The 26,243-nt window shown below is 39.2% G+C and overlaps 3 protein-coding genes and 1 non-coding gene across 4 annotated transcripts in view; 3 read left to right on the top strand and 1 right to left on the bottom strand.

Annotated features, from left to right (window-relative positions):
• LOC124540783 (neural/ectodermal development factor IMP-L2-like) overlaps nucleotides 1-26,243 on the top strand; it is a 100,995-nt gene that overhangs the window by 8,745 nt on the left and 66,007 nt on the right. The gene's annotated exons all lie outside the window — the stretch shown is intronic.
• Nucleotides 11,797-11,869, bottom strand: Trnan-guu. Its single transcript has one exon. It is a non-coding gene; the product is annotated as a tRNA-Asn (tRNA).
• LOC124540677 (translation initiation factor IF-2-like) lies at nucleotides 13,021-14,603 on the top strand. Its single transcript, XM_047118346.1, has 3 exons — nucleotides 13,021-14,124; nucleotides 14,176-14,468; nucleotides 14,570-14,603. The coding sequence occupies exons 1-3, from the start codon at nucleotides 13,021-13,023 to the stop codon at nucleotides 14,601-14,603; spliced, it is 1,431 nt and encodes a 476-aa protein (XP_046974302.1).
• Nucleotides 14,895-15,422, top strand: LOC124540784 (the record flags this gene model as incomplete). The annotated part of the gene is made up of 1 exon (XM_047118501.1): nucleotides 14,895-15,422. A coding segment is annotated over exon 1 (522 nt), but the record flags the coding sequence as incomplete, so codon positions are not given.

Genomic DNA, 26,243 nt, shown 5'->3' with positions numbered 1-26,243 from the left:
TATATTATACTATCGAGCCACCTCATCTTCGCACGGTTGTAATGCTGATACTACATATACTAAGAATCTCATTATATACAAAGTTCATAGATTTTGTCATTAGACAATACAAACCACTATGTCCTTGCGTTTCAAATCTATCATAATATTATAAATATGAAAGTAACTCTCTCTGTCTGACTGTCGGTCTTTTACGACCAAGCCGCTCAACCGAATCTGTTGAAAGTGGATTGGAAGCAAACTCGAACTTCAAGGAGGGACATAGGCTGCTTTTTTGCCTGACACATGACAACCAATCCATAAAACGCGAGCGAAGTTGTGGGCAACAACTAGACTGTAATATCTAAGAAAATATTCATTTAAATTACTTGATGGAAAATGTCATATTGATATTTGATATCATAAAAAAAAATATATATATATATATATATTTATTTTTATGATAACTGTATCATTGATGGCTTATTTACGAAGCAATTTAGCCTTAATCCTTATCCAAAAAAGTAATATATATATATAATGCATAATATATTTAAGGTACTTTTTTGGATAAGGATTAAGGCTAAATTGCTTCGTAAATAAGCCATCAATGATACAGTTATCGTAAAAATAAAGGGTAAAAAGTGGTTATTGTGAGCTATCCCTAAGAGATACATATTATGAGTACACCTTAGATCTTTTTAAGCTGTACCATATTGTATTACATTGTATAGATCGATCTCATAGGGTTCAGTCAGCGTTTACAATGTAAGCGTAAAAAATGTGTTCGTTTAAGAAATGTCTAAAATTATCAGTGTTTCTCTACTATGTTATGTATAAAAACCGTATCAAAATCCGTTGCGTAATTTTTAAGATCTAAGCATATATAGCGACAGACAGACAGCGGTTAGCGACTTTGTTTTATACTATGTAATGATGACAGGCACAATCACATAAATTATCAACGTTTGAATAATGAAATATCGAGAAATGAAATTGTTATGAATACGTATATAATAGAAAGAGACGGATACGGAGAGAAAGAGAGGGAAAGATCGCCTGAGCATCGCACGAGCATTTTCCTTATGTGACGGTTTTTTATTTACATTCATATTATAAATAATATAGTAATCTATATTATTATTATAAATGTGAAAGTAACTCTGATTGTCTGTCTGTCGATCTTTCAAGACCAAACCGCTGAACCGAATTCGATGTTATTTGGTATGAAACAAACTTCAACTCCAAGAAAGGGCATAGACTATACATACTTACACTTATTTGCCTTACACATGACAACCAACACCCTAAAACTAGTAAAGTAAATATATAAATTCAAATAAAGGAATATATTTTTTATAAATGCTTTTAGGACATTTATAACTAGTATATAAAACTACATATGAATTACATTATTACACATTTGTAAGGAAAGTTAATAATTTAAAAATAAATGTGTGCGTCCATAGTTTAAAATCGTAAGGGTCATTGTCCGTTTGACGTTTCTAATCAGATCAAGGCCGAACGATATCATGACGACTCTCCTAAGCTTCATTGCGTATTTTGTACAACTGTATGCCAAGAATTATCTCTTGACATGCTTTTATATAATTGTATTGCTTTTTTACTACTTGTATTTCTGTAGGAATTCCTTTATAAATAAATAAATAATTATTTATTACATACGAAATACTTTTGTACTATTTATTTAAACCGAATTAATTCTTTCACTTGATGTCATTGACCCAATATTATATGAAAAAATATAACACAAACTACTACATGTATTAATAAATCCTTTTTTATCTCATACTTCGATCTGTTTTTGAAATATTTTAATTCGTATATACCTTTTTCTTGTAATGACTCACTGTTATAAACACAACGTGTTGGATTTGGTGGTAGAATTATATATATAATAATAGCCTAATTGGACAAAAATAAGTACTGAGTGTATTTTATTTCTGGTAGGGCTTTGTGTGAAGTGTAGGTACCGCCAATTCATCAAATTGTCTACTATGAAACACCAAAACTCAGTAAAGTTGCCCTGTAAAAGGTTGCGTTATTGACATTTTAATGATCAAGTGATTTTCTTTTATAATTTAAATATATAAAAATGAAATGCCACTCACAGATTGAGAAATCTCAAAAACAGTACAAAGTTGAAATTTGACAGGTAGGTGGCCTAAAAGAGATAGGAGGTAGATTACCCCTACGAATGAAAAGCAGTCCGGATTTTATGAAATTCCACCACTAAAGGGGTAAAATTGGGGCTGGAAGTTGAGTTTTATAAATGGTAAAGTCGCAGTGTTAGCTAGTAAATTATAAATATGAAAGCAATAGGAAACAAAATGATTTACACTAATATCTTTGCTCCGTATGTGTCGGTAAGTGCTGCTGACTTCCGGTCATATAATCTCTTAGTGTAACGGAACTAAAAGTACTTACATATGACTAGTATGACCATGGAGCATATTACTATATATATTTATTTTTAATGAATAAAATGTAAGACTATAAGGAAAATACTAATGAATATTACTTAATATAAGATTGAATTAAAGATAAAAAATCGTGGACTTAGTATTTATTGACTTCCAGGCAGGATACATAAAAAATACTTTGCTCATATATATCAGCAATATAAGTATAATTAATATGTAAATTATATTAGTGGAAATGAGTGAGTTTCTTGCTGATTATTATCGATAGAATCTACTTTTCGAACTATGATTTTCATGACGATTAGAAAATGACACTTCTTTATTTTAATAAAGAATAATTTGATCTGTTTTGATTTTGATCCTGTTGATTGAAAACGGAATACTAAACGCTGTTACAATCTTTCAGAATTGTTCATCTAAATTTGAGTTCAAGACAAAGCACTTTAAAAAAGGCTTCGTAATACATACAATCATGTTGCATTTATTTATTACCTGCATCTGTATTTCTCAGCTTTTACCTAAACGTATTTAAATCTGAACTGGAACAGCATTTGATCACATCTTGGCATGATAATCTAGACTTTGAAAGGAAAACATATCATAAAATTATATGTGACTGTGACAGGGGTTTTTTGCCCAGAGAATCGGAATTGCGATTCAACGGGGAAATGCTGCTAGCATTCTTGCCACCATTCAACGCGGTCGAGATTCATATAGTAACTAGTTTAAGTTCATATTTGTATATATTAAAACATTTAATGTTATTAATTATCTTGGTGGTAGGGCTTTGTGCAAGCCCTTCTGGGTACCACCCACTCATCAGTCATTCTACCGCCAAATAACAGTACTCAGTATTGTTGTGTTCCGGTTTGAGGGGTGAGTGAGCCAGTGCAACTACAGACACAAGGGACATGACATCTTAGTTCCCAAGGTTGGTGGCACATTGACGATGTAAGGAATTGTAATATTTCTTACAGCGTCATTGTATAGCTTAATCTCTAGCGTTGATTGTACACTTCTGTGCAAAAATAATAGATACGCTATATTGTTCAATTGTTTATCCGGCCTTATACCTTTTACAACTCGATAGGAATTAAAATAATATCACAACGACTTTTGCTTCCCTGACTTTCAAAGATAACCTTGCTGTAACAATCATAGGAAATAAACGCAACGTTAATATATATCTAAAAGTGTCTGTCATGTCAATTACTGAACGCACCCGTAAATTTTCGAATATGTGATGACGTTTGTGAAAAAAAAAAACATTATTTCTTTTTGTCGATTGAGAAAAACCATTACTTATTAAGCGATAAATAATTGTGGTTTGGTAAAATATATTTAAAAATTGATTGATTATGATGTTCACTGAATTCATTTATAAATAAAATTTATAGAAAAAAAGCCTGGGTTTACGCTCATCACAGGATATTTATTTTTTACAATTATTACAAAAAATCTCTTTATTTGAAAAGAGCAACTATGCGAGTTTCTTTCCGTTTTTTCTCGCTGGAGATAGCTTACCGAAACGGTGGTAGTATTTAATTATTGACGATTCAAAAACGCTTCATTGTAAAGTTACATAAAATTAATTTTGATTTGAATTGATTGAATACAGAAAATAAATAGATTAATATATCCTTAAACAACTACGAATAATTTTTTTTATTTATAAAAAATACTTGAAACACAAATGATCATCAAAATAGTATATTTTCAACTACAACAAAGTATATTTTGACGTTTTCTTCAGTACTAGATTCTTGGAAGCCCTTTGAAATGGTCATTTTAAATGGTTCAATTAAATATCAAGTTACCACCGCTTAGGTTCACAGCTAACGAGATAAACTCACAAGGAACTCAATGGAACTCTTCCGATTATTAAATTACTTAGTCATATTAAATTATTAAAAAGATATTTTATTTATTTTGAATGAAAATCAAGGAATTCTAGAATTAATCTTTTATATAATTTTCTAGATAATATAATCTATTATCGATTAATACGCCTTATTCATTTTATAATATTTTATAACAGGATCTATCAATTTATTAATCAGCAGAGATAAATCGACATATCGATGAGAAACTGCCGGTGATCGAGGAATTGTGTTTTTGTAGCATATCTATATAATCTCTACATATCATAAAACAGAGTCCCCTGCCGCGTCTGTCTGTCTGTATGCGATAAACTTCAAAACTACTTAACGGATTTTCATGCGGTTTTTACTAATAGATAGAGGGATTCTTAAGGAAGGTTCAGGTACTTAATTTATTAAGGTTTTTGTGTAAATAAGTTGACATAGAATGACAATCTTTAAAGGTAAAAATATAAGGTAAAAATAAATAAGAGCTAGTTAGGCAGCTAGTAGTTTTATGTATAGATATACAGCTAGATAGTTCATTCAGGCTGGCTGACAACAGTTGAATATTTAGTAGATTTGTTTTATTAGAAATATAGCTTAGTTAATTATGTTATTATGGTGCCGTGGAGAAACATAATGTGAAGTAGATGATGCAATACTTAAAGATTTTGATTGTGGCGGTAGTTCTGGTGTAGGTGACATCCACTGTTCGGATATTCTACTGGCAAACTGCGGTACTCAGTATTGTCGTGTTCCGGTTTCAAGGTTGAGTGAGCCATTGTAACACAATACAAGATATAACATCTTAACTCCCAAGATTATCAATGTCTCACACACTGATAGTGTATGAATTGGTTATTTATTCTTCCAGTCTATTGGCGGTGGTAACCACTTACCATCAAGTGGTTGATTTGTTCGTTTCCCTAAATGTAACATAAAAAAATCTCATAAAATTATATGTGTACACATCAGTGCACAATATCAGTGTCTCTTATTCCTTATACATAATCGAAGAATGATAAATACACTATGACCAAAAATATGTTAAGAGTAATAATGCGCTTATGCGCCATGCGCTTTACGCGTATTTCTAGGCACAGGATTTTGCACAGTTCCAACTTCTTGACTTCAGACTGTTCATGAAAATGACTCGACTAATTTAACTTTTTCATTGACTCAACTCGCTGTTTTGAACTATCAAAGGCTGTCTTTTAAGCTACTTATGGCCATGTATATCGTCATTAAAATAAGTATGAATTCAATTATAAGATGTCTGAAACCGCTGAGTAATTACACTAATGTTCTAGACTTTACTAAATTTATATAAAAAATACCGGTCAAGAGCGAGTTGTGTCTGGCTGTATATTTTTTTTCGTTTGACCTCATTTCACAGCTGGCTGTCTAGTTTTTAACAAGGATAAGTTGAATAGCGTAAAATAAATCTAGATATTTGAATGCCTAGGCTAATGTCGCGACATCTTGTGATATTCAAGGTGATTTTTTACGTCTGAGTTAACTTGTTTAAATTTTACGTGAGCTACCAATCGTGATTGTGATACAGATTCAATCAGCAACTTGAAAAAGCCAAACTCAATCGAAGGTAGGTCTTTTCAATAGAATGTAAAACTGTTAATAAATCCAACTTAGATTTGAGAGATGGCCCAGTGGCGAGATGGCCCAGTGGTGAGATGGCCCAGTGGTGAGATGGCCCAGTGGTGAGATGGCCCAGTGATTGAGATGGCCCAGTGATTGAGATGGCCTAGTGGTTAGAACGCGTGTATCTTAGCCGATGATTGCGGGTTCAAACCCAGGATAGCACCACTAAATATTCGTGTGCTTAATTTGTGTTTATAATTCATCTCGTACTCCGCGGTGAACGAAAACATTGCGAGGAAACTTGCATGTGTCTAATTTCATAGAAATTCTGCCACATGTGTATTTCACCAACCCGCATTGGAACAGCGGTATATGTTCCAAATCTTCACCTTAAAGGGGAGGAAGAAATTTACAAGCTGCTCAGTTGTTGTTCATTGTTGTTGTTATATTGCGACACTTTATTTATTTCCATATATACTTATATATATAATCTTAGCAGATATTATCCTGTTAAAGATGAATTTATTTATCTTATGTACCCTTGCATTGCATTATTAAGGAATCTAGAACGGTCCTTTGTCTAGCAAATGCTACTGGATATGTCCTCTTTAATTTAACTGGAGATAATCTGAGCCGGTCAGTTGTGGATATGTTGAGTTTTTCTCCTGTAAAATGACAAGGAAATATCTTTTGTCCCTTTCTAATTTATTTATATACTAGTAACAGCCTGCAAATTTCCCACGGCTGGGCTATTGGCCTCCTCATTTATATCATATCATTAGGGAGAGCTTGGAACATATTCCACCACCAATGTTCCAATGCGGGTTGGTGGAATGCACATGTGGCAGAATTTCTATGAAATTAGACACATGCAGGTTTCCTCTCGATGTTTTCCTTCACCGCCGAAAACGAGATGAATTATAAACACAAATTAAGCACATGCATATATATAGTGGTGCTTACCTGGGTTTGAATCCGAAATCATCGGTTAAGATGCACGTATTCTAACCACTGGGCCATTTCGGCTCATTTATATACATTATATACTAGGGACCTCGGTATTGCACAGGTTTTGATAATCTGTTTACGTAAAAGCTTTAGAAATTTTAAGGACAACTTGACTTTATATTATTAATTAGCGTTTTGTGGTAGGCCTTTACCAAGCTCATCTAGGTAGGCTACCTTTTTATGAAATGTTTTAGTATTGTTGTGTTCCGGTTTGAAGGGTGAGTCAGCCAGTGTAACTACGGACACAAAAGATTTGACGTCTCAGTTCTCAGTCACCAGCACTATCGGAAGGAATGGTTAAAACTCCTTTCACAATCTTGTTGCCTGTCCACCACAGAGACATACACACACACACAGATTTAAGAAAAATATATGAATAGTATTACTTTATATAGTAAAGTACTTTGCCCTCTTTATCTGCGTAGTTAGGTAAAAATATTCGATGTTAATTTATTTTGTATCGTATTATTAAAAAATTCTTCATTGAGATAAAATGACAAATTCCTTAATAATGTGTGTTCAATAATATTGATCACATTTCAACACGTATCGAGGTCATTGACCTTAACTGTATCTCACGTACTTGGGATAGTTACGACTATTATAAAATCATTCTATATATTAGGTATTTGTTACATGTATTAAATGAGTCAGAAACATTTAAGACAAAAAAATCGAGTCGTGAGGGAATAGTTCTTTTATTGTTTTTTTTTTTATTTTTATTTTTTATGGTATAGGTTGGATGAACATATGGGTCACCTGATGGTAAGTGGTCACCATCACCGATAGACAATGACGCTGTCAGAAATATTAACTATTCTTTACATCGTCAATGTGCCACCAACCTTGGAAACTAAGATTTTATGTCCCTTGTGCCTTTAGTTACACTGGCTTACTCACCCTTCAAACCGGAACACAACAATACTGAGTACTGTTATTTGGCGGAAGAATAACTGAAGAGTGGGTGGTACCTACCCAGACGGGCTAGCATAAAGCCCTTTAGTTTAGTTACACTGGCTTACTCACCCTTCAAACCGGAACACAACAATACTGAGTACTGTTATTTGGCGGAAGAATAACTGAAGAGTGGGTGGTACCTACCCAGACGGGCTAGCATAAAGCCCTACCACCAAGTATAGTGGTCAAAAAACGTAAATCTTAACCGATAATTCCGAGTTCATACTTGGATAAGCGAATTTTCAGAAATATGCTTAATTTATGTTTAGTTGGTGGATGAAAATCTAACACTTTCATAAATGCCTTTTAAATGAATCGGTCAGTAAAAAGTATATGCCTAAAGCATTACAGAGCACAAGGGCTATAAATAATGCAACTATTCCACCAGCTAACACCAACTGGAGAAAGTTCGGACTCAGTAACCAAAACTGTACATACTTACTACGTAGTATCACAGGGCCAGTATTGGAACTGACACATACATTTCTGAATCTTAAAAGTCCAAGTAAAAAATCTTTAAATATCTACCACCGCTTCGGAATTTTTACACCTCAGACCTGAGAAGCTGGATTCGCAGCTGGAAGCTGGATGCGAGTAGCCGAAGAAAGGCCACAGTGGTGAGCATTTTGAGAGGCCTATGTCCATCAGTGGACAAACATGACAAAACAAACATAGCCTGTTGGTGATGATGACCTGAAAGAACTGGCGAAAGAAACTCAGCGGGATATTTTTTTGGCTTTACGAGGTAGCCCACAGTTGGAAGACAAATAATGTGATTATGTATCCGCTGACCGAATTTCTAGTGATTTAATTGTGCGTTATGTCAATCGGTGATAGTTATCACAATGATCGTACGTCATTGTGACGCGATCTCCGTCCTCGACCGATATACACTTGGTGATTTCTTTTATTAATATTCTCGCTTTTATACTTGATAACTCCTTGCCTTTGAATGATACGCGATATCGTTTTTATTGAAAGAAATTGAGTGTATTTTCACTTCTATAAATAACTTGAAAAATATCGTTGAAAATTAGCTCGAAAATATTACGTTCCTTTTAAGATTTTAGTTTTAGATATTAGGTACACCCCGATATTCTAGGTCTTGAACGTAGACTGCCTCAAAGAACACGTAAAACTCTTGGTGATGTGCCTTACATTCAGCCATTGGATTATGAGGGGGAAATGCCGAGTACACCTACGTTTGCGCACGCACTTGTATACTTCGAAGTGACCAGCATAGTTGACTGTGTCCATATATTAGATAGATATCAGATTAGGTCGCTGGCAGATGCCAGTGAAGGTTTACTGAAGGATTTTACAGCCAATATAATATAATTAATAATAGTGTTATACATTGTATAAATTTATATTCCAAGTTATTATGTATAGTTTTGGAAATCAAATAAATTAAATTTATATCGAATCAGTGTTTATCTGTTGTAAAGTTGAACAGATAATAAATATATTTTTTTAATAAGCATGTCTATACATGATTAATTAGAAAGATTTTATTTGAATATGCTTTTCAAATTTTGTGATTAGACTTTGGACATGAACGCTATCAACTAAGTATATAGTGGTTATCATTCACTTAGCCTTATCATACTCACTCAGGGTTTGCTTTTTAATTTATAACACGACCAGAAATAAGATATCACAAAAATAGGTTGTCATCTCTTCTCTAGGTGGTTACGCTATTGGGTCGGTTTATCGTATTGGGAAAACGATAAACGATTTCTTTGATAAACAATAAATTTTAAATTTCCATAACATTATTTATTTATGTACGCAACTTCATTAAAAAGATATTAAGGCTTTGAAATCTTCCGACCAGTCATTACGGATATTTGAGTAATAACACACATGAATACACGAACGTTCTATAATATATTTCTCAAATAATATCAAAGAAAAGTTTTTATATTTGGACATAGGCTCTTATAATCATTACACAGTATAAAAGAAAGTCACTTATGACTCTCTATTGCAACTATTTTGAAGCGGTTTTTTTAATAGATCGATTGATTTAAGAGAAAGGTTTTTGTGTAGATGACATGAGCAATATAGTAGAGAAACAAACGGAAAATTTGAGTTTCTGTAGTGATGTCGTAAGACCGGTTTATATTGTCTAACGATTGAAAGACTGTAAACGTTCTATAGTATATTTAGTATAAGCATTGCATCCGTGTAAAGTCAGGGCGGGTCGCTAGTATATAATAAAAATACCCATGTTGGCTGTGGTTTTAATAATTGAATATTTACAGGTGGAAACAGGTGAAAGGAAAAATTTAGTTAAATCAATATCACCTAAGCCAACAGTGTGTTATTAGTATACCGTTACTCTACTTTTACTTTTAAGATTAAATTGACAAGTTTTACCAATTTTATCTTTTAAAAACTATCTTATAAATGGAAGGGTCTAAATAAGTACACACTTAAATAAGTTGACATTCAATGAGTGGGCAATAGGAGTAATATTCAATCAATGCGACCACCAAGAACGAAGTGACGGAGTTGTTGCCAGGGCACAGAGCAGAGAAAGAGCAGAGTTAACTTTTTAATTTCTCCCCTTGTCAATATTTTCGCGCGAAAAAATCTGTCAATGTCAATTTAATTTTTTTTTCGCTTTATTCTTTCCTTAGAGGGAAAAGGCAAAGGTATTACACCGTACAGCCAAGTATTTTGTATTTTTTATTCATATTCAATTAAATTGTAAGGTATAAAGCCATGTCTTCCGTTTAAATATGTCAATTTAATTTCTATAAAGAGAAAAGGCAAAAGCATAACACGATACAGTCTCATATGTAACGATCTTAACCATATTTTATTATTCAATGTGTATTTAAACGGCGTGATAACGAAAAATATTTTTAAAGACTTAATACCTTATTGTTTGTACAGTCGTGTCTAACACACCGTTGGAAATTAAACGCTATGAACAAAATGAACTTTCAAGGTTTTGTTTTATCTATTATGCAATAGAATATTTCAGATAAGAACTGGCGCTATTACGATTCATTATTTATGCATGATTTCTTCACATTCCTTAACTTCTATTAAGGAAATATAAATGTGCTGATACTGAAAAAGAAAAAGATTAACATTTGGAAGCCACGTTAAATAAATTGCAATATTACCTATAGACAAGAACTGTTTTTTCTTTAATTATTATCATAGAATGATGTATTAAACATACAACAGCCTGTAACATTATCTTTTTCAGACAATTACAAACTCTTTTGTAAAAATACTTAAGAATAATGAAAAATTGATTATTTTAAATAAAGAATATATTATAACTGCTGTAAATACGATTTTTCATTTTCATTTGATTGTTTGGTATCTAATAAAATGTAATGTTTGTCTCTGGCAAAGCTGCTCTGCGCAAGCGCAGTCAATTGACTTCAAGAGACTGCATGGCGACACTAGATTGGAGTGCTTGCAATCATTTGATGGACTTTGGATCGTTGCATCACACGAAATGAGTTGCTTTTAATATATCAACATACAAACCGTGTATATCAATAATTAAAACGGAACCCAAATCGCTGTTTTATACAATTGAAGACCTAACAAGTGACAGAAGTTTTAACTATATAATTATACGTATTTAAATAATGATATTATATTTTTTTCTTTTTTTAAATATGTAAGCATACTGGTCAGCTAGTATGATCCAGTACGTGTACACTTGGACCTTAAGCAAAGAAAATGGGTGCTATTGTCATAGTTATATATGTTTATGTATGTGGTAACAATGGTATATGTTATGATCTCTATTTTTACGCTTTATATTGGCGTTTTCTGTAGATCAACAATTCATCTGTCTGAGCCCAACAATGGAACATTAGAGACAGTCAAAAAATAATTCCATGATCAATTTTTTCAAGCAATGTCGTAATTAATAAAACTTTGATTGCAAATGCAAATGTGTCAAAATTATTCGCTCCCGGGTGGGTTCGAACCACCAACCTTTCGGTTAACAGCCGAACGCGCTAACCATTGCGCCACGGAGGCTGCGTATCTTTAGTAAGGAATTTTTATCCCACAATCGAATCCTTAAAATCATCGTTCTCATTATTTTTATAGGAACAAATGAAGGTAGCCTTTTGAGCCTGAATTTGAATGAAATAAATCTATCGTCAGTAGAAAAGAAGAAAAGCTTAAGTGCCAATTTGTAATTTTGCAAAATGAGCTTTGATGTTTTATTTTAAAACTCATATTCCAAAATCACCATGTATATTATATTACTTAAAGCGAAATACAACTCTTTGATTAATAATGAAAACTTTAAATTTGTCGGATTATAGGGTGTAGACTTATTTGAAATTTTTTGTTTCATAAATTTCGCGGGTAAAGCCGCAGGTTCAACTAGTAGAAATATGTAACTTGGTGGTAGGGCTTTGCGCAAGCCCGTCTGGGTATGTACCACCCACTCATCAGTTATTCTACAGCCAAATAACAGTACTCAGTATTGTTGTGTTCCGGTTTAAAGAATGAGTGAGCCAGTGTAACTACAGGCACAAGGGACATAACATCTTAGTTCCCAAGGTTGGTAGCACATTGACAAAGTAAGGAATAGTTAATATTTCTAACAGCGTCATTGTCTATGGGTGATGGTGACCACTTACCATCAGGTGGCCCATATGCTCGTCCGCCAACCTATATAATAAAACAAAAAAAAAAACAAACAAACATGTGTAAGAGCTTTATAAGAATAATCATTACTTTTTAAAAATTTTTGGCGTAGACATAATTACACGGTATTCGTGACAACATAAATAATAATCTAACTCGCAATTAACTAAAATAAGTGTCATTTTAATTATATCGTAAAACGAAACGGTTATCACAGCCTTTTAAGTAATGAAGATTCAACGTTCGGACGTCGTCGACTGAGGTTGTGTTGAATATTGCGATAAGATATTACGATTGATGATTTTAAACGACACCTGCTTGCTAAACCGGTTTTCGTTATCTCTGACGCGTAACATCTGCACTATTGGCTTTGTTTATCGGACACTTGTTTTGTTTAAGGATTGGTTTTTTGTTGTTGTGGAATAGATCTTTTTAGATCTTAATTTGTTATAGTTTAATATTTATTATTATATATAAATATTTTCGTTTGTTTTTATTGTTTTGTTGATTGATGTTTTTCGTTTTCGGCGATGGACGTCGACACTGAGTTGTCGTCCGACGCCCTGGTTGGTAGAAAACGGCCTTATGGGGGCCTTGCTATTTTTAACTCCGACTCTGACACGGAGACGGAGATGAGGTTGGCTGCGAAGAGCAAGCCTGCGATTCGCGGCAAAACCGCGAAAGGACGGGGTAGTGGCCTCGCTCGGGCAAAGGCTGAGCTGAAAGCCAAGGCCAGCGAGGCCAGAGAGGAGGCTTTCGAGCGGTCCCTGCGTAGTCGGGCGTTTCGAAAGGACGCTCCACAGGTTGTCGTGGACTCCGAGGAATCCTCATCCTCGGATGTACACACCGAAGATCCCACGAAGATGGGAGCAGAGGAACTCCGGGCACAAGCTGGCCGAAGCGCAGCCCTAATTTTGGAGGTGGCCCAAAAGTCCACCAATTTAAAAGGAGGCTTTGCAAAGAGGCTGAAGGAGTCGGCGGCTGCACTACAGGGCATTGTAGACGCCTTAGCAGCTCGGACAGAAGCCGAGGAGACGCGAAAGCTCCGCGCCGATAATGGCCGCCTGCGCAAAGAGGTGGACAGCCTCAAGGTCGAGGTAAAGGCTCACCGCCGCGAGTTTGCGGAAATGCGGACCAAGGTGGCAGGGGCAAGTGATGCTTCCGGCTCGGCACAGGATGCTCAAATGGAGAGATTTAAAGCCTCCATAATTTCTTCGGTCGGCGATATGATCAACGCACGCTTTGCCGTACTAGAGGAACGGTTGCCTCCCGCAAAAATACATCGCCCTCCGTTAGCTGCGGATAAGAGGCGGGAGGTGGCGCAGCAGATTGCTACGCCCTACACGCAGGCTGTCCAGCCTGCTCCACCGCCGAAAGCTGCACCCGCGTCAAAACGGGCGCCACCTGCTGTTCCGACGGCATCTATTGCTGGTCCCTCAGGCGTCCAGCCTACGTCGGTGATAATTCCGCCGCAGATGGTCCAGGAGGTGTCCTGGTCCACTGTGGTTAAAAAGGGAAAGAAGGGAAAGCAGGCTTCCCTTCCGACTGTTGCAACCACCACAGTTGCACCTACGGTGCCTAAGGCAGGACAAGCATCTAAGCCTAAGCTGTCCGCGCCTCGTACAGCTGCAGTGGTATTAACGCTGCAGCCGGAAGCGGAGCAGAAAGGCATCACGTATGCTCAGGTCTTGGAGCGCGCTGAGCAGAGCGTGAAACTCCAAGACCTTGGGATCAATGGTGGGCTCAAAGTTCGACGCTCAGCGACGGGGGCCAGAGTGTTGGAGCTGCCGAAAGCTCAGATGGAACAGGCAGAGAAACTAGCCGACAAGCTCCGTACGGTGCTGGATGGAGTGGCCAACGTTGCTCGCCCCATAAGAAAGGTGGACATCAAGGTGACGGGGTTAGATGACTCCGTCACTAAAGATAAAATTATTGCCGCAGTCGTTCGCGAGGGGAGTTGCCCCGCTGAAACGGTAAGGTGTGGGGAGATTTCTCGAGGACCCGGTTATATGGGTATGGTCTTCGTGTCCTGTCCAATAACTGCGGCAAAAAAGCTGGCTGACACTGGTCGTCTTTTAGTTGGGTGGAGCTCGGCCAGAGTGTATGTGCTTGAGCAGCGCCCTCTGCGCTGCTACAAGTGCATGGGTCTAGGCCATACAAGGATGCTCTGCCCATTCAGTGCGGAACGAGGAAGCCTTTGCTACCGGTGCGGCGTTGATGGACACAAATCGTCTGCATGTACCGGGAAGCTGCGCTGCGTAGTGTGCGCAGACGCCGGCAAGCCCTCCGGGCACGTGATGGGGTCGAAAGAATGTAGCCCCCCCATCACGAAAGGTAAGGTGGTCCTCGCTACCCAGACTACCAATAACGTCGGACGACGCCAGGCTGAGGAGGAAGCTGCAATGTCGACATGAGCGCAGACTTCAGCTTCCTTCAGACGAATGTCAACCACTGCGCCGGGGCTCAGGATCTTCTACTGCAGTCCATGGCGGAGTGGCAGGTAGACCTGGCGGTGGCCTGTGAACCTTACTTCGTCCCTCCCCTACCTCACTGGCTGGGGGACTTGGACGACACCGTGGCGGTCCTCACGAGGAGCGGTACGGGCCCCCCCCTCTCACTCATCGAAAGGGGTTCGGGCTACGTAGTCGTGGGGTGGGGAGAGTACGTCGTCGTCGGGACGTACTTCTCCCCTAATCGCAGCCTGGTTGAGTTCGAGACATATCTCGGCTTAGTCAGAGCTGCGGTGGCCAGGCAGTCACCGAAACCGATAATGGTTCTTGGCGACTTAAACGCGAAGTCGCGTGCCTGGGGTAACCCTGTCACGAATCCGCGAGGGAGGGCCGTCCAGGTGTGGGCCCTGCTCTCCAACCTGTCCCTTCTCAACAGGGGACAGGTTCACACCTGCGTTCGCCATAACGGGGGTTCCGTGGTGGACGTTTCGTTCGCCACTCCTGTCGTAGCACGCAGAGTGGTTGATTGGAGAGTGGAGGAGGAGGTGGAGACTCTATCAGATCACCGGTACATCCGATTTGAGATCTCCACCTCACGCAGGCCGGCGGAACCGCAGAGGGTGCCGACCACGCTGCCGAGGTGGTCTCTCGGCCAGGTCGATCGAGAGCTGGTCAAGGAGGCCGCAATCGTGCAGCGGTGGGGTTCCGCAGGGAGGAGGGAGGGCGCCAGCGCAGAGGAGCTGGCAGGCCGCATGCGCAGTTCACTCAAGGAAGTCTGCGATGCGGCCATGCCTCGGACCCGGCGCAGAGTTCCGCGCCGGCATGTATACTGGTGGTCGCCCGAAATCGCCGACCTTCGGGCGACGTGCTGTCGGGCACGGAGGGCCTACGTCCGCTGTCGAAGACGCAACGGCCTTGACAGGGATCTGGAGGGACAGTTGCTGGACGCTTATCGCCAGTTGAAAAAAGAGCTGCAGCTGGCGATACGCAAGGCCAAGGAGAAGGCCAGGGAGGAGCTTCTGGCGGGTCTCAATCGAGACCCGTGGGGGCGCCCGTACCGCGGTGTACGCGGGAAGTTCCGCACCCAAGGCGCCCCCGTCACCGAGACGATGCCGCCGGAACTCCTCCTTCGCCTGGTTGGGGAACTCTTCCCCCATCCAGGCGAGCACGTCCCTCCGCAGATGGCCCCCCGCTCCGTGACCGAAGACGCAGTGGTTCCACCACTGATTACGGAGCGGGAGATGGAGATGGCCCTCGGCCGCTTGAGGGCCAGGAAGACGGCGCCGGGTCCGGACGGGGTTCCAGGGCGTATTCTGTGCGACACCCTGGAATACCTAGGTGCAAGGCTTCGGGAGCTGTTCGACGAATGTCTGTGCAGCGGGCAGTTTCCGAAGCCTTGGAAAGAAGGGAAATTGGTCCTGTTGCTGAAGGAAGGTCGGCCGTTGGATTCCCCTTCGGCATACAGGCCAATTGTGCTGCTGAACGAGACGGGAAAACTCTTCGAGAAGGTACTTGCAGCCCGTCTCGTTCAGCACCTCGAGGAGGTCGGTCCGGGTCTCTCGGAGGCGCAGTACGGATTCAGGGCGGGCCGGTCGACGGTCGACGCCCTGAACGCCCTGAAGACTCGGACGACGGAAGCGGTGGCCCGGGGGCAGGTCGTCCTGGCTGTGTCGCTTGACGTGGCGAACGCCTTCAATAGTCTCCCTTTCGAGACGATACGGGAGGCACTCCGATACCATGGGGTGCCGACCTATCTGAGGAGACTGCTGGAGGCGTACCTCCAGGACAGGGAGGTCCTCTGGGCGGGGGTCGATGGGAGGATCGTTCGGCATCGAGTGGGTTGCGGCGTTCCACAGGGGTCGGTCCTCGGCCCAATTCTGTGGAACGTCGGTTTCGACTGGCTCCTGCGGGCTCCCGTCCTTCCCGGGATGGGGGTGTTGTGTTATGCTGACGACACTCTCGTCACGGCGATAGGACGGGACTTCCGGGAGGCGGCTCGCCTTGCCGAAGTCGGAACGGCTCTCACCGTGGACCGCATGGGAATGCTGGGCTTGAGGGTCTCCATATCCAAAACAGAGGCCCTCCTCTTCCACGGTCCACGGAAAGGACCCCCACGAGGGGCGAGTATCACCGTCCACGGGACGGTGATCAAAGTGCAGGCCCAGATGAAGTATCTGGGCCTGATCCTGGACGGACGATGGAGCTTCGGGCAGCATTTTGTTCATCTCGGCCCGAGGCTCATCAATGCCGCCGCCGCTCTTGGTCGCCTCCTTCCGAATGTGGGGGGGCCGGGGTCGCTATGCCGGCGTCTTTATTCCGGCGTAGTGAGGTCGATGGCGCTGTACGGTGCCCCGATCTGGATAGACGTCCTCACCGCTAAAAATCGGGCCCTGCTGCGAAAGCCGCAGAGGGTCATAGCGGTGAGAGGCATCAGAGGGTACCGTACGGTGTCGTGGACAGCGGCGACACTTCTCGCGGGTGATCCGCCCTGGGAGCTCCAGGCGGAGGTGCTCGCGGAAGTGTACCGGTTCCGGGTCGAGGCGAGGGACCGCGGCGACCGTCCGGGGTCGGTGCAGGTCGGGCGGATCAGGGCTTTAGCCAAGCCCTGATCGCCCGATGGCAGGAGGATCTGGGGTCTCCCTCGGCGGGCCTAGCGACAGTGGAGGCGATTCGTCCCCACTTGAGTCGCTGGGTCGAGAGGAAGCACGGCACACTGTCGTACAGAATGACGCAGGTACTTACCGGACACGGGTGCTTCGGTAAGTACCTGCACGGGATAGCGCGGCGGGAGGAGTCACCCTCCTGCCACGAGTGTGGTGCGCCAGTGGACACGGCGTACCACACCCTGTACGAGTGTGCTGCGTGGGGGCCCCAGAGGCACACCCTTACGGCAAGTATGGGCGGAGACCTCTCGCTGTCGAGCGTTATCAACGCCATGCTCGGTAGCGAGATGTGCTGGTCGGAGATGCGCTCCTTCTGCGAAAGTGTCATGTCGCAGAAGGAAGCAGCGGAGCGGGAGCGGGAAAAGAATGCCGCCGCTGACTCGCTCCGCAGAAGACGACCGGGGAGAAGGAAAAGGCGCTACGCGCACCTTCTCCCTCCGCCTCAATAGGCGCCGTAGGGACCAGGGGGGGTCCCAGTACCCTGGGAATCACCCCTAGCTGTTGGAGGCCCGTATAGACGGGCCGACCGTCAGGGCGTCACGGTAGCATGCGTAAGCGATCCCGTGGCGTCCGCCGAAAGACGGAGAGGGTACCGCTGGTTTTTTAGTGGGTAAACCCGGTGTGCTTGGGCGTACTCGGCGTTCAGGGCTCCGGGGAGTCCCACACACCCCCCCACTTTCCATCACGTGGGGGAAGCGCGTAAAGCGTTTTTCCAGCGAGAAAAAAAAAAAAAAAAAAAAAAAAAAAAGCCTTTTAAGTAATAATATTTCAACGAACTTTATTTACCGTTGATATTAACTTTTTCACTTGCTTAAAAAAGTGAGGAATATTTTGTTACATAATTTATTATTACTGATTAGAAAAATTAATATACAAATAAGTGTTAATCTATATTAATTGGAAAAGGTAATTCCTTTGTTAATATGTAGAGGGTAATCCCCGGAACTGTGTTCTAATTTTAAATTTTAATAAAGAGTTACTCCCAATTGTATAAATTGTTTCTGTACCAAGTCGGAGATGGGTGTACAAAGTATTTGTTTGATATACTAACATATTATAAAAATACTTTGTTTGAAATTCATATTCATATATGTTTGAATATCATTTTGTTATAATCATATTTAAGTCCGCTATTTGTTAAATTTACTTTATGGTTATCAATAAAGTATTAAAATAAATAAATATAATAATCTTATCTATAAATATTATATACGACTTGGATACCTTTAAGAAAAGAGCATACACGTTTCTCAAACGCTATACACATCCTAGCTCGGTGTTACAGATGTCCATGGGCGGTGGTAGCGGCTTTGCAGTTTGCACCGTTTAAACCTCATTATTTGCCACCTATTTCATAAAGAAGCAAAATAAAGTATAGATAAAGCAGTTATTTTTTCATTGGACATATACCTACATAATGTATGAATACTATGTTCATGAAACTATATATTACAGAATACAATGACATCAGATACCTATAATTTGATAACCTCAAAAAAAAATCTAGTCGCCCGCATCTTTGTTCGCGTTTCAGGTATCAACAACAACAACAACAACAACAGCCTCCTCTCCCTTTGAGGAGAAGGTTTGGAACATATTCCACCACGCTGTTCTAATGCGGGTTGGTGGAATATACATGTGGCAGAATTTCTATGAAATTTGTCACATGTGGCAGAATTTCTATGAAATTTGTCACATGTGGCAGAATTTCTATGAAATTTGTTGTGTTGTGAAGCCGCAATCATCGATTAAGATGCACGCGTTCTAACCACTGGGCCATCTCGACTCTCTGGTATATGTCGTTGGGTATTATTAAAAATTACTCTTTATTCTTTCTTATACCAAATCTCATTAAATTCGATCCAGTCGTGAACCGTGATAGATTAACGGATAGAGTAACTTTCGCATTTATAATATAAGAATAGACTGCGTGACATACATAGCGAGATCAATTAGTGCTCTTAATGGGAATCATGTGTTTGATCTGAGAATTACTCGTCATACTGGTCACTGCCTAGCAACAGGGGGAATAGTAAAATATCAATTCTAAAAATATATTTTAGTTCCATATACTTTATGCAAACCGATGTTCGAATTTGTCCATCTAAATTGGTAAAAAGGTTATATCCTCTTAATATTAAACATACTTTATTAACATAGAAATTAATAACTTTAAATGCTCAAGAATATACAAAAATGAATTAAAAATAGTTACTCCATATATATTGATTGTTTGGAATGGTGGCAATGATAGGAGCATTTCCCTGTTGAATCGCAAATTTCGATCCTCTGGGCTAAAAACGAGGCGAGGTGTTACACTTTCGTACAACTAATATTGACAAAAAACAAACGAACGAAAAAAAACAGCTTGTAAATTTCCCATTGCTGGGCTAAGGCCCTTTGAGGAGAAAATTTGGAACATGTTCCACCGCGCTGTTCCAATGTGAGTTGGTGGAATGCGATGCGATGCGAATATGAAATAAGACACGTGCAGGTTACAGAAACTAAGCACATGAATATTCAGTGGTAGCCTGGTTTTGAACCCGCAATCATCGGTTAAAATGCACGCGTTCTAATCACTGGGCCATCTTGGCTCTAATATTAATATTAACAGCATGTATATAATCTACAGCTGGAATAGCACTCTCTCTTTAAGGAGAGGGTTTTGGAGCTCCATGGTCTAATGTGAGCTGCAATGCAACCAATTCATTTAAACCATGCAAAACCAAGCCAATTATGTACATAACAAAACATTTTGAACCTGCAGATTGTAATTAAGATTCATGTTTTATTTAATACTGCAGCAGAAATTGAACCAATGTACGTAAGCTAGCGTGATCGTACCTATTTGTCATGGTCTCCGTTTTCCTTCCTTGTTAAACAAATCGCGGTATCGCCGGCGTATTGGGGAGGAATTGTTACCTTTCCTCTTATATAACAATGACGATAAGTTGAGTAGTTAGACATGACAGCCTAATAAATAAAGTAACTGGCATTGCCTAATTTACTAGCTGAACCCCTGAATTTGTAAAGTTTACCACAAAAACCTTCTCCAAAGGTAAAATTGGGATGATCCAGTTCAAAGTTTTAAGCATGGAGAGATTATAGAGTTACTTTAGACTTGGGATCGGTTAGGATAATAACTGTATGGAATTCATTTTCAATTTTACAGTTACCTTTAAAATTGGCGCCATATTATATTTTGAGGTCACCTTACGCCTAAGTCATGGTAATGTGCTCGGCGACAACGGATTAATAAGATATTCACATGATATCGCTACGAATTCGAACTACAGCTCTAAAACTCAAAGCAATATTAATGTACTACCTTCTTATTTGTACAGGTATAACCACAGAATCAGCAAATGCTTTTGGTTTGAAAAATGCTTATGTACCAAAGTTTATATAGCTGCATCTGCGGCTGTACTTGCTCGAAATTGATCGAATCTTTACACAAATTCAACCCCATAGAGGGATGAACTAAAAAAGTATCTTATCTCCTTCCCCAGCTTTGATCGGCGTCAAATTTAATCTTAATCGGTTCAGCAGTTTAAGCGAGAACAAGTTACAGTCAGAGAAACTTTCGCTTTTGAATATTAGCAAAGATAAATATGTTTTGGTGATATCGTCCTTTTCCCAATAATATACCTCATCAACAACAGACATTTCAAGGTCATCAAACAAAGAAACGATATTCATCTCAATTTGCCATCTCAATAATGCCACCAACCATGTCCAAAACTTCACTTTCTAATTTTAATTTCATCCACAATCCATAGTCACGAAGATCGCCTCGCATGCATGATATGTGACTCTCATGACGTATATGCAAAATTTTCAAAGATGCAACCTGACCCAGATACGTTGTTGTCACGGTGGACATGCGTCACAGTCATCTTAATTTCAAATGTATACTTTTCATTGCATCGGAATTCGATTATAACGAATAAATGGAAATACATGGAGTATTAATTTATTGCAAGATAAAACAATGGTAATTCTTGGTGGTAGGGCTTTGTGCAAGCCCGTGTGGGTACCACCCACTCTTCAGTTATGCTAACGCCAAATAACAGTACTCAGTGTTGTTGTGTTCCGGTTTGACGGGTGAGTGAGCCAGTGTAACTACAGGCACAAGGGACATAACATTTTAGTTACCAAGGTTTGTGGCACATTGACGATGTAAGGAATAGTTAATATTTCTTACAGCGTCATTGTCTATGGGTGATGGTGACCACTAACCATCAGGTGGCCTATATGCTTGCCCGCCAACCTATATCATAAAAAAAAAAATACAAAACATGGTTTAGAGGTTTGTGGCACAGGAGTTGTTTGAAAAACACGTGGATCTTAATGGAACATTAAAGGAATGATATATCGTGCGGAAACCTACATGAGTTAGCTCTGTTGCATTGGAGCATCAGAAGCAGCAGTTCAATAAGATCCAAATCTTCTCTTCAAAACGAGGTACATACCCACCACTTAAACAGGTTTTCACTTTACTGTTCGTTCTGGAAACAACAATGTTTGATGGAGACTAACCAACTATGAACAAGGTATATTAGTAGCACCAGGTCCCTAAAACCGTTTTCACAGCTATATTTCTCATTCTCTGATGATACATACACTTGTGGACCATAATATATTCTGCACTACATGTTGAGAAAAGCGATTACGCAAACATAATATATGTATGAACTTATTACCTCATTACCTAAATGAGAATGCTTAACACATAAATGATATTTGTGTTTATAATTTATAGAGAAGGTTGTGAGGAAACCTCCATTTTCCAGTGGACAGCGCGACATACCTACAATCACACATTTTATTTTGGAATAAGATCTAAAACCTTCATCTCAGAGGTTATTAACAGACTTTTACTTGGAACACGTAAACACTTTTTACAAACAAGTACCGATACATCACCAGAATCTCTCGTTTAAATAATAAATATTGGTACCGTCTTCGACATTGCTAAAAGTAAAATACACTTTTATAAAGACATCTTCCAATTTTATTCATTTATGGACAAAATCAACTTATATTTTATTACCAAATTATTTTAGACCTATGGAATATTCTTTCCAAAATACTGGTAGATCTTCGACAGTCAAAGAGCAATCGGTCTAATGCTCCTCTATAAAAGATTTCGACTCGTCTTACGACATATACATAGATATATGTAATTAATGTATATCTTTATAATACAGTATTCAACTTATGTTACTGAGTCATATCAAAAAAATCATTTAATACGAGCCTACACATAATCTGAAACCGAATGTGTCAGCTGACGAATTAATTAAAATGATGTGTAATTTTATACATACATTAATGGATTATAAACTAGCTCGTACTAAAGGCTTGAATTAAAAAAAAAACTCGGAAATGACATCACAGGTTACGCAACGTTTTGCTTTTTATTACTCGGTTTTTTGCTCGCCTGGTTTCGGATTACCGCAAAAAGTAAAAGAGGTCAGTATCGGTAAGCATATGTTCTGCCCCATGCTTCGTTTGATAAATAAAAGTAATTTTATAAGTATAATAAGTAAAGTAAAAATAAATAAATAAATAAATATTACATATTGGACAACATCGCATTCATTACTCTGATTCCAATGTAAGTAGCTAAAACACTCGTGTTATGGAAAATCAGAAGTAACGAAGGTACCACAAACACCCAGATCCAAAACAACGTAGAAAACTAATGAACTTTTGCTATATCGACTCAGCCGAGAATCGAACCCGGGACCTCGGAGTGGCGTACCCATCAAAACCGGTGTACACACTACTCGACCATGGAAGTCGTCGGTCAATAAATACATTTGTTTTAAAATAAACGACTTTCCCTTAAATGACAAACATTTACTTTATTTGATAGCTCTGTGCAAGTCTAAAACTAATTTTATTAAACAGCTTCGTGCCTGGATGCTATTCCAGCACACAATGGGCAGTACTCTAGTGTTCTTCAAGAGCATATTGACCGAAATCGGCCAGCAGATTATCATTTAAATAGTCTTTCATCTAATAAAGTCTTTAAAGTCAACTCTACCGATGAACAAGGGTGAAGTTGATTAATGGTAAGCTACGAGATATATAAAACATGTACTTTTACTTGGTAGGGCTTTGTGCAAGCCAAATAACAGTACGAAGTTCTCTTGTGTTCGGTTTGAAGGGTGAGTGAGTCAGTGTAACAAAAGGCACAAAGGACATCTTAGTTCCCAAGCATGGTGGCGCATTGGCGATGAAAGGAATGACTAGTGTTTCTAACAGCGCCAATATCTACGGGCGGTGGTGACCACTTCGAGTGGCCCATATGCTCGTCCGCAAAACAACGAAAATTGTAAACCCAAGTAATAATAACAGTACATCCCCTAAGAACGTACCTACATTTCTTCTTACTTTAAAAGTTTCATTGTAGTTTCGATAAGGAGATACAAATGTTGTAGTTTCATTGTTCTTTATCGTCGAATGTTCGACAGAATTCAAAATGGCGGTTGTCGAATATCCCTCAAAAAATAACCCAAACAAGTGTCTATTATTTAATAAAAATAATATTTTTAATATTTATAAATCATAGAGAGTAAGTAGAATAATAAATGTGTGCCCAGTGGTTACAACGCGTGCATCTTAACCGATGATTGCGGGTTCAAACCCAGGCAAGCACGCTGATTCAAGTGCTTAATTTGTCTTTATAATTCGTCTCGTGCTCAGCGGTGAAGGAAAACATCGTGAGGAAACCTGCATGTGACAAATTTCATAGAAATTCTGTCACATGTTCATGTGTATTCCACCAACCCGCATTGGAACGGCGTGGTGGAATATGTTCCAAACCTTCTCCTCAAAGGGAGAGGAGTCCTTTAGCCCAGCACTGGGAATTTACAGACTGTTGTTGTTGTTAATATTAAAATTTAATTTATTTATTTACGTACAGAAATACATTTATATATACATATAGAAGGAGACAAGGTCAAATCCTAACCAGTTTTCGTCTTACGTCATATACATTACTAACTTTTTTTTAACTTTTTTTGTAAGAAATGAATTAACACACGAAAGAAATTCTTTTTCGATGTTTTTTTGTAACCATCCAATGCGAAAAGCCATTGAAACGAAAATGGACTTTATATCATGTATATAACGTTGAAATTAGCATGCGAGAATGTAGGAAGGTATGTTGTTTAATATTTATATGATTTGGATGTAATAAGTGTTTAAGTAAAATAGGTTCCGTATGTATTTATTATTGGAAGGGTTTTGTAAAAATCTATGTATGTAGTTATATATATATATATATATATATATATATAACTACTATATATATATATATATATACTATACATCATTATTTATTCTACAAATAATACTATTTAGATTTGTCATATTCCGGTTCGAAGGGCGAGAAACTGTTTCTACAAGCAAAAGGGAGTTATATCTTAGTTCCCAGGGTATAAAGTGCCTTTTTTTTATCGGTCGGGGGACCGGGAAGGATATGTACGACTCAACCGGGGTCATGAGGGCCCCGTCCTAGGGCCTCCTGTAAGGCTCAAGTAGCAAGCCCTCCCACTCCCTTCTACCCAACGAGGCCACGCGCATGGTCCGCTCTGATGGAGGAGTGGTGCCAGGCGAATGTAAGAAATTACACTTTCTATCTGCACCAATATACACATACAATCAGTGGCACTATTACGGATATAGCATAGCAACTGTTGCTATCAAGTATTTGTTGATTTATATACGTTGCAGTCGATAAATCAGCTAAGGTGCATAATATTTATTTATATTTTTATGATTTCATTTGATATCAATCTGCAATAAATATGTGATAGCAATAGATGCTATATCGTAATAGCACTACAGGTGGTCCATTTGCCAGTCCACCTACCGATTTTATAAGAAAATATACCACGGGTGAAATTTAAAATATTATTGTAATATAAAATAGTTTTAGTTATGAATAAATATGAGACAACTTCACATACATTACTCCCAATGTAAGTAGCTAAAGCACTTGTGTTATGGAAATCAGAAGTAACGACGATACCACAAACACCCAGACCTTAGACAACATACAAAACTAATGGTAATCTACATTGACTCATTGGCGCACCCATGAAAACCGGTGTACACACCACTCGACCACGGAGGTCGCCACTGAAGTTATATTTTAATACATTGTCTTTGCTATATATATAGATTATTGGTGGAGAATATGAAGTTGAGTGGTTTAGATCTTGATATAATTATAAGAGCAGTTTTTCCTTAATACTTACATTTTAATGGTTTTATCGTTTCAAAGGATCTCTAATACTTTTTAAATTCACAAAGCGACTTTCATCGGCACTCGTCCTTCGCACACACCTGCTGGCTCGTTTTTGCTGATTTTTTTGTCCGCCATCATACCGATGACTCATTGGTAACTAACGCTTTCTTGTACATTTAAAACTGATAGTGTGCAATTTTTTATTTAACTTTTTTTTTTACAATCTCAACCTTTTATGCCTAAAGATCGCTTAAATACAGCCCAAAAAAAATGAAGTATGTCAAAAATTTGAATGAATGTTTTTTCACTTGATTGATCAAACAGGTACTTATTAAGATATTGTATTAATTTCCAATGACGCCTGAGTTGACCCATCA

Source organism: Vanessa cardui, chromosome 26, assembly GCF_905220365.1.
Source record: "Vanessa cardui chromosome 26, ilVanCard2.1, whole genome shotgun sequence".
In the NCBI taxonomy this organism is placed as follows: domain Eukaryota; kingdom Metazoa; phylum Arthropoda; class Insecta; order Lepidoptera; family Nymphalidae; genus Vanessa; species Vanessa cardui.
The sequence above is the reverse complement of the archived record's forward strand: the minus strand, read 5'-3'. Positions and strand labels throughout refer to the sequence as shown.